The sequence below is a fragment of the Antrostomus carolinensis genome, unplaced genomic scaffold (genome assembly GCF_000700745.2).
Source record: "Antrostomus carolinensis isolate BGI_N321 unplaced genomic scaffold, ASM70074v2 scaffold22539, whole genome shotgun sequence".
NCBI classification, from domain to species: Eukaryota; Metazoa; Chordata; class Aves; order Caprimulgiformes; family Caprimulgidae; genus Antrostomus; species Antrostomus carolinensis.
Window position 1 is genome coordinate 18,925 of NW_010338166.1, and position 10,072 is coordinate 28,996.

The 10,072-nt window shown below is 38.4% G+C and overlaps 1 protein-coding gene across 1 annotated transcript; it reads right to left on the reverse strand.

The window, feature by feature from the left end:
• Positions 1-2,150: 2,150 nt before the first annotated feature.
• Positions 2,151-8,626, reverse strand: KICS2 (KICSTOR subunit 2). Its single transcript, XM_010175423.2, has 2 exons — positions 8,058-8,626; positions 2,151-3,250 (listed from the first exon to the last, which is right to left on the reverse strand). Exons 1-2 carry the CDS (start codon positions 8,168-8,170, stop codon positions 2,434-2,436), a joined length of 930 nt encoding a protein of 309 aa, XP_010173725.2. The 5' UTR covers positions 8,171-8,626; the 3' UTR covers positions 2,151-2,433.
• Positions 8,627-10,072: the final 1,446 nt, after the last annotated feature.

A 10,072-nucleotide genomic window follows, 5' to 3' on the forward strand; every position in this document is an offset into this window, starting at 1 on the left:
ATGGTTAGGGCTCCCTTTGGTTCTTCATAAACCTAAATATTCAGAAATTCTTACCCACAAGTCAGATGGCTTCTCTGGCCGTTTCCCCCAGATCTTCTGAAGCAAACCACCCTAGTACTGATAAGGGGCAAAGCAAGTCTAACCTCCCCCTGCACAGAAACATCACCTAGCATCCATTCTCTGTTCCCAGAGACACCACTCAGCAAAAAACAGCAGCAGGAGCGTGAAGTGAATCACCAGGTCTGCTGAACAGTCACCTCCTCTTCCCATAAAAACCACTTGCAACAGCCTCTGGACACTTCAACAACTGGTAAAAGCTGCTGATCTGCTCCAAAGGGAGGCAGATTTCTCTTTCACCTCTTCCATGTCCCCTGGAACTCAGAAATGAGCAAGAAGGTGTCTGTACCACACACAGTCTCTTCCCCCAGTCTCCTCTCCCCTTTCCCACAGATAGTCAGTATGGCAGGGAAATATGTGGAGTCGGACAGAATTTGTACAACACTTTATTACACTGCTGAAGACGGAGTCAGTCCTGGTGACAGCCTCTTTTCTGTTACTCAGGCTGAGGAAGTTAAAGAGGACACAATGTTATTACAAGGTCACCGTCCCACAGAGGGATGCACACAAAGTCTCTCAATACTGTCACTCACAACTTTGTCCTGTTAAATGGGCAATTCAAGCTGCAAAATGTAATGCTGTTACACCCAGGTGCCCTCTAGTATTTGGTGTATTTGCAACTCCTGTTATTTTCCAGGGGCAAAGAGCAAAATCTAAATTTTTGAGAGTGATACTGAAGTCAGACTAAGACTTTAGGTGAAAGGCAGTAGCACAGATATTCACAACAGACTAACATATAGCAAAGCATGGAAGGCTCTATTTGGCATAAAATGGGAAGTCAGAGCTTACATTTCAAGAACAGAACATGCTCATGTGATTGTAAAGAAATCAGTACTTGCAGTAAGAGGAAAGACAATTTACCATAAACTTTTGTGGGAGAGAAAGGGAATCAGGAAAAGCCATGTCTGCAATGGTATCTTTTACATTTCAGTCTTAACAGAAACCAACATTTTCACTTAAACTCCCTTTTAAAACAAACCTGATGATATTGTATCTTACACAGCATCAACTAAGGATCTAACACTTACATACATTATACAGCAGACCCGTATCAGTCCTCCTGAATTCCCATGAAAGTGCTTGCACAACTGCATAGCTAACCGTCAGAAGACTCATACAATATAAGGCTACAGGTACAGCCACACTGAACCTTTGATTCTATTTGGAAGTATTGATTTCCAAAATAAAGCACTTTCAAGGTAACTAGAAAACACACTTTTTCCAAACCTGCAGCCTAGAAGTAAATGGTGAAAGAGACGTTTTAGAATGAGGTAAACATACTGCATAGGCTGTATATTAAATCCAAATTCCAAAAGTGATTTAGCTTAATTGTGAAATAATTTAAAACTGAACAGAAAGAAAAAAACTACATAAAAATCTGAAAACAAATCCAGGTGGACCCTAACAGCAAGTTAGAAAATCACTCATTTAACAAGGGCACTTCCTACCACTTTTTTTTTTTTTTTAATTAAGTTAGCCAGACAAAAGCACAATTTGAAAAGAGTTTTGCTCCTTTTTCCATGGAGCTGTTCCTTCTAGAATACCTAATCAGCCTCAGCTTGTCTCCTTCAGTTAATCTGAGCCAGGACTGGTACTGGACACACAATGTCACACCACTCCAGTGAATGCTGGCCTTCCAGCCCATGCTGCAGCTTTTCTTGCCCCAGCCTGTGTACTGGAACAATGACAAAGCTTTATGACAAAGTGTGTTCAGAATAAAGACTGGTGCTTAACAGAGAGTGTCAGAGACATCAATCATCATTTTAAACCATTTGAAAACTAAGCTATAATTAACAATAGTGCCTTTTGTGATTCTTGTATTTTTATTTAAAATGTGTCCTTGCACGTTCGCTTTTTTAATATTCCCTTGTATCATTGTTTAGTTCCCAGAAATCATTCCTGTCAGGTAATGCAGTTTTCTGAAAAGACAGTATCTTCCATCCTCACCTCATTTTCAATAAACTCTGTAGAACACAGCCAATGATCAGACTAAGATAAAGTGCATATGCTCCTTTCTGATACCAGCAACAAAGTTGTGGACTGAAAAAAATAAACCATACTTAAAATTGAAAACGACACAAAAAAATCCTACTGTGGCCATTTAGCACCCCACAATTAAGTTGTCCCAATGAGTACTGCCCCAAAATACTTTTCTTCAAGTGTTTGCTAGCTTAAAAAAAAAGGAACTTATAATATTAAAAATAATGGTTCCTTTTTAATTAGACTCTGAGAATCAGGAATTTAAGTAATCCTTGAAAGCTACAGCTCCCTCAAGGCTGGCATACTGCCTTGACGACTTTAAAGTTAGTTTGCTTTTTACCCTTTGGATCCAGGCTTCAAGCTTGCAAAAGCTTTGGAGTTCTTAAGGGAATGTGAAATTTCATTGAGAAAAGAAATAAAATGATAGTCCCTTTCTGACTTCTTGGACTCAAAAATAACTACAATGGTAAAGTGAGGTTCAGGGCGAGTCAGAAAGTACGTGCTTTGGACTTTGTCATCATAGAAGTGAACAACCTTCTCCAAACTGTTGAGGTCAGAGGTTCTATCAGTCATAATCATTATTACATTGGGCCAGTGCATAACAGGCCTGTCGCTGGGCAGAGACACCACAGCAGGGTACTGATCCACTCCTTTGGGGGCTTCCCTGTAAGAATGGGGATGATGATACCCATGTCCCTGAAAACTCTCTGATCCGCGATTGTCAAAAATTAAGGAAACATTGACGGCATCGTACTTCCGGATGAAGCTGGAAATTTTCCCAAAGTAATCAGGATTTGTTTTAGCAGTCAAAGTTTTCATTTCAGATGCTGTTGTTTGTCGACTAAGGGCCTCGTGAAAGTAAAAGCTAAACTTGGCAAGGAGAATGTTTTTCAGCTTCATCAGCCAGAGGAAGAGGTGCGGAGGCTGTACAGCCTTCTGAGACTGCCCTCCAAACAGATGTTTCTTGGTCTCTCGCTGTTTCTCAAAAATTTGGCCCCAAGTCTGCAGTTTTGTGTGAGCACTGTGCAAGTTGACCAGGGATGGAAGGAACTTCCACTCTGAGATCTGAGCCTGAGCCTTTAAGAGATGTGCAAGCACATCTACTTCCAGCTGGAAGCTGCTTTCAAGAGGACTGAGGATTGGATGATGAAATCTAGAAAACATAATATTAGTCAAGATATGAGAACTGCTGTACACAACAGTGAAATAATCAGACAGTACTTGTCAGTTCACAGACAGAAGACCAAACATCCAAGCAGAGTAAAGTGTAAACCAAAAAATAATATTGTTCATTTAAGAAACAGTTCTTTTTACATAATTAGACAAATATTTTAATGAACATACAGCACTTTGCATTTGACAAAAACACCTGTCAGACATTTCTCTATCAAAGCAAAGGAGTTATATTTGATCAGTTCAAGAACAAACACTGTTTATCTTAATCCATGAACCACTGTAACACCGCTTCTCTTTAAATTCAGGTAGTTTTGTTCCAATTTAAAAACCTTTAGTGGTAAAATATGTCTCGACAGTTCTGGAATAGCAGCAAGACATTAAGTTAAATCAAAGGAATTATGTTATAAATTTGCTGTTTGTAGGGGGAAGCTATGAGGAAGCCAAGCCAAGCTTTTTTAAAAAAAAAATTCACAATAAAATTGTGATGGAAAATTAGTTAATAGAACCATGATTAACTGTATTTACCAATGAACCAGGTCTCAAACTTCAAACTTTGTTGCACTAAAAGCAATGAAGGGGAAAAACATTTGGCAGGATTTCACTATATCACAATGAAGACACAGTAACAACCAATTTCTCTCACTAAAAATTCAGGTCAAGATCAGCTCTCAATTTAACAGAAGTTTAAAAAAACCTCATCTGCCAGGTAGAAGTGTCACTGCACATCAGAGTGATCCTACTATTAGAACAAAGCTTGGTGAAATGGAATTTTATAGATCCATTCTACAGCTTTCTCTTCTCACTTTATTTTTTAAAAACGTGAGGGGGAAAAAAGACAGATCCAGCCTCTCTCCCTTCCCTTGATACTCAAATTACTGGTAAATTTATAATATAATCAATAAATACATATTTCACAGAATCACAGAATGTTAGGGATTGGAAGGGACCTCGAAAGATCATCTAGTCCAATCCCCCTTCAAACTGTGCAAAACTGTTCCAGTTACAGAAGCTAAATACTTAACTTTAGAAAGAATGACCAGAGACAGAAGTGGCCTTTTTAGTAGCTGTGTTCCCTAATAGTCATTTAAGACTCTTAAAAGAGGTCTCCAACAACCAATAGTTCAAAGACAAGACTTGATGAGGTTTCCATTTAAGTAAAGATGGATTTATCCCCTCACTTCAGAAATATATCCTGGGTCTCATTATTGCTTTAAAACAAAAGAGTTTATACTGAATCCTTCCAACCTTTGACAGCTCATCTTCAGACGAAGTGAAAGCGACTCTGTTATTCCACTCAGCTTCCAGGACACAATACATATAAGCCATTTTGGAAATACCTGGTTCAAAACTAAAACACTTAACTTTGCTGTGGGCCAGAAGAGAGAATGAGAATTTTAGGCTTTTCATCCCCTCTCTTCCCCATTTTTTATTTGACTTTCCATCAAGCTCTTGCCAAAACATTAATTCTTAAGCTTGTGAAAACTGTCTGACAATTTTAGCGACATTTTTAAATGACTTTTTTTTTTTGACAGACACAATACATGTCTTGAAAGTATTTGCTATTGAGATGCAAGTCCAAATTTATTTGAATAAAATTATGAATATCATAAATCAGTTGATGTACCAGGTTCTGCAAACAGGCTAGGTTGGGTGACCAGTCACCTTGTGTACACAGTACATGTCAGCAGCCATCCTATTTACCTGCTATAGCGAAGATACAGTGATTACTGGCTACTTCAGTGGTCTGAAGTCCAGTGCATATTTACATTTCTTTGAACAGAGTCAATTAAAAATAATATTCTGCTAACAGTCAACATTAGATTTTTCCAATGATTTTGGTATTCAGCAGAAAAAGTTTTGTTGACATGTATTAGAAGGCAGGGGCGAAAGCATTACACAACATTATTGGTTCCAGATAGTCCCATCACACGCACACTTAGCACAGTTGCTTCAATATACTTGCAGCCAAAGCAAGAAGGTTACTCTTCAATCTTAAAAGCAATTAAAAAATTCATACTAGTGCAGCATTGCCAAGTCTCCTGGATTAACATTGTAACATATGGCTTCCCACTCCTACTTTGCTTCATGGCTGATAGCTATTTTCATGTTTCACTGCACAGCTCTGCTAAACTGTTTTAATCCAAAAATACACACCTCAGCCACAGCTGAAAAGCTTGATATGGTTGCAGAGTAAACTAACAGGTTATGTACTCAGTATGCCTGCTGTAATTTATTTTCATAACACAGAAGCATCTGACTGAGCTCAGTATCACATAAAACAGACTGGCTTGTTCAAATATTGTAAAAACCTGAGTATTAAGAACTTAAAAACACATTGGAAAATTGAATTTTCCCCTAATAATTCTCAAAAGCAGAAGGATGCTAGAGTTTTGTTTTGCAGACTATGAAGAAGTCTCATTTCTCTACAACTTTTTATTTCCTTACAGAGATCACACAGCCATGCATGCATTTACAAAATGCTGACTAGATGCAAAACATTTAAAAATAATTACATGAAAATAGGTTTACAAGTTACTTATTCATTTTATACTAAGCTTTTAAAGGATCCTGCTTCTGATGCTGTTTTAATTATTTCAGTTAAGAGCCCACTCAGACCAACAGTTAAAAAAAAAAATCAGGAAAAGTTACTTCTCCAGCTATATTCTATAGAAAAACAGACAGGAGAATGTCTATTATTGGCTGTGTCCAAGTCAGCAATAAGTAGTAACAAAATAGCTTTAAACTGTTCAAGAGTTAATGATTTTTCAGATACAGACAATATGATTTAATCATTGACAGTCAATTAATTCTGTCATTCCTTTACCAGAAAACAGTTATTTGCTCTGCATTATCTGAACAGCTATTTTTAGATGCAAAGGAAAGAATCTAAGGCCAGAACCAATCTACAGAAGAGATGCCCTGTCTGGCCTTAGCATAGCTGGCTGAAATAATGGCACACACCTCAGCTACAAGTGAGGAACATACTGACAGAAGGAAGAGACTGGCTAAGGATGAGTTTATTTCACCTTTCAGCTGAGAGGGTCAACAGACTGTAAAACAGAAATGCCTTCCAGCCAGCACACATCAACACAACAGCCCCCAGAAACTCATCTGAGACATGAAGAAACTAGTGGAAGGACTAAAGGAAGATATAATTACCCCCACTTTTTTCAGAAATATTCTGTACGTGACTGGGGAGGACCACACAGCAGCTACTGAATTAGCTCTAACAGCATCTTAGAATGTCTCCATCTTAGATTGCTCATTAACCCAAAGCAAGATCATCAGTATTTTTCACAGAGAGACACTGAAGTTTGGGGGGTTTTCTATTTGTTGTTGTTTTTATTTTTTGGGAGGTTTTTTGATGGGGTTTTTTGTTTTTTTGTTTTTTTTAAAGAGGTTATGCCTCAAAAGTACAGACATGTCACCGAAATTCATTTAAATAGCATAGTAAAACATTTCATATGCAACAGTCTCCAGTCACTTTGTCAAAGTATCAGTTTTGGTTTTCAGATTTTCAACAGTGCTGTTGACTCAGCACATGCTCAGAACAGATGGCAATGATTAGCGTAGAAGGTAAGTCAGCTTTTCAAGAAAACTCACCTCCCTTTACTCTTTAACATTTATCGCAACAAGAAAAAACAAGAAAGTTAATTTTTTGTTGGACTAACAAAGATATTGTAAGAGTTCACAAATCAAGAATTGCAAGAAAATCATTAGTAAGATCATATAGCCTAGTTTTGATTTTCAAATAGCAAAATGATGTAGCAATTTGCCTAAGTTATTCCTAAAAAAATAAGGGAGTCAGCTGCTGTGCTTCACTTTGGAATGTCAGAAAGCAACACTGAATTATTTTGATTTTTCCTACATGTACACTTTAAAAACCATAACTGAAAAAAATAAGACCTCATTCTTCCCAAATGTCATCTTAGACACTATTTCACTAATGAAGATTTTAAAAACATTCAACTACATTTGAAAGTTAACTTCCTACACTGGCTATCTTGTTTTGCTTTAAAATAAAGAGCTATAATTTGAGTCTGTTGACAAGCATTCAAAAACTCTCTTTTTTATACTGCCATCACTTTCAAGGCTCATGTGTTACACATGAACTACACACCACAGAGTCATTTAGAAACATCCTGGGACTCTCGTAACAGCAACTATTAGATCTTAACTTCAAGAAGTCATAATGGCAGGGACCAAAGACTAAGGTGCTCCTAGTTACACTAAGGTGCTAACTGACTCCAAGAGAAGTGATAACAGCACCATAAAACCCTACCAGGTAGATGAGATAGCTATGGTGTACCTTTTAGAATTAAGTATACATATATTCTAGTCTAAAAATAAAACTGTCACACAAATATCTGTTTTATTAATACACCAATTTCACTTCAGTCCATATGGAATTAAGTCTTGTTTCCTCTCCACTCCCAATTAAAAAGCACAAGAAGACTTACATCTTTTATAAGGAAAATGACTCTTCCTCTCTGCTGAATATGAACATGCTGAGTATTAACTAAGGAATAGGGAAGATGGCTCCTAGAACATGATGAGCAGAAACACTCTCCCTTTTTAATTTTTCTTCTTCAGAGGAGTTGTATTTTGAGACTTCACGTGTTTGATGCTGCTGACCAACATTTACTTCATGCATGAATTCACACAAGGGGCTATGCTGCTCAGCAGTCAAAGGACAGCAAAGTCTTTTGGATTGCTTTGAACCTCAACATCATTTATTACAGATCATATGTCTGAGTACTTACTGCCAGCAAATAAGCACTGACCTTGAGCTGTATTTCTTTAAGATGGATTCCAAAATGTTTACCAGTTCCTCAGAGTTAATGAACTTTTGGGTGCTGAGCGTGTACATTTTTTCATAGAAGTCAGCAATTTCCATCCGAGCCTGAACAAAAAAACAGAGCTGTTCAGACAGGTGAGAAAGCAGCTCTTCCAAGTGAGGAGCTGTTCCTCCCAATGCATTGCGACCCGTCGCCACCACCTTCTTCAGCTCATTATGCAGAGATGTGTAGATGGTTCGGATGGAGTCCTTTCGGCTGAAGAATGACTGACCACCTGTTCAGATAAATATGGAGGTATTACCAAAATCCAGGGACAGCAAAGGTAGACAACAATACTGGAAAATTGTATATAACTACACTTGTTTTCTCCCCAGGTGTTCCTAAGTGGTGTTTGAACTCAGTATTTTTTTAAATCAGGAAACAAATTTCAGTGTATTATTTTGCAAGTAACTGAATTACATAGAGGATATACTCAGAAGCACTTTATGTAATTTCACACAAGTTACACTTGTCCTAATTCATATTTCATCAGCCAATGACCGCTGCAAAACTTCAATGCCCCCACATCTCATCATTAAATTTTAATAGTCTCCATTGCTATTAATAACTCTAGATCTTTTCAAGAGAATTCCCCTAACAATACCTCTTCAAACACTAAGAACTCAAATTTGCAAAGCAAACTTTAAATGGGAACAATATGACATCTGTGTGTACAAATCAAATGTTTCAAGTCCCTACACAAGCTTAATTCAAACAGAAAACAATCAGTTTAGCTCACTGAAACCACAGTGCAGCTTAATCCGTAACTAAAACTAACGAGGGGAAAAAAAAAAGCCATTAGTGCTTTTCTCTACCTGCTCAACAGTATGAAGAATTTTAAAAGAGACAAAAAAAAATAGACAGTCAAAGTAAAAGATAATTAAATTTGAGGCTACCAAAAGACAGTACAAAGGTATTTCCCTTATTTCATAACTTCTATTTACAGATGGTCCTATGTGCCGCTGTGGCACTCAAGGGCTGCAGTGCAGCAAGGATCACAAGGATTGAATCTGTAGAACTTTTAAAGAGATTTCAAATTTAGGTTCCACTTTAAAATTGCTTAGAAATTTTGTAATGGTGGATAGTCCTTTTCACATCCATTTTACACATATAACATTCAAAAGCAACCTTAGAAATCTGAGGCAGAAAATCAGCTATCATGGAGAAACTGCTACCTTCCTAAGCCAAGATATGCCCCCAGGTCATGGGCAGGATGAAGAATCATCTATTGCTGCTGTTCATTAAGTACATAAACAAACAAAACTTTGTCCCTTCTGTCGTCAATTTTGTCCTTCTTGCAAGCACCAAATTAACTTTCTAAAGACAGCATTATAAATAGAGTTTTGTCTGTAAAGATCTTTTTATAAAATAGTTCCAAGTCACCCTTAAACACCAAAGCAGAATTTTCTTGATGCTTTTCTGCATTACACATCAGACTCATATCCTTTGATCCATTTTCCCTGCCAGTCTGCAGTTCAAAGAGAAAATAAGCAGCTTTGCCCAGCGGGCAACACGATGACAGCTCATCCTCTGCCAGCCTGGGATTTTTCTACTCACATACTGAGAGAGAAGCAGCCAAGATTGTGGCCAAAACCTCCTGAGATCCTGCAGTGTCTACACGAATAACAATTTTCAGGAGGCTAACTCCAGCCCCGAGTACTTACACCTGGACTTACACATACGCGGCTCCAATATTAGGCCCTGGAACTGTGATGCAAAACGCTTTAACCCTTTGGTTGCCTCACTGAGCTCACCGTTGCCAGAATGCCAGGCAGAGCATTCCGGCACAGAACCGCTTTAACCCCTGGGAACGGCGGGGGCGGCCCCCCAGCCGACAGAGACGTGCCCATCAGCGCAGCCCCTGCGCCACCCGCACGGCACCGGCACTCGCGTTTATCCTGCGGGAGCAGCCCAAGGGGCAGAGCCCCCTCCCGCCGGGCCCGCAAACACTCGCTGCCCCA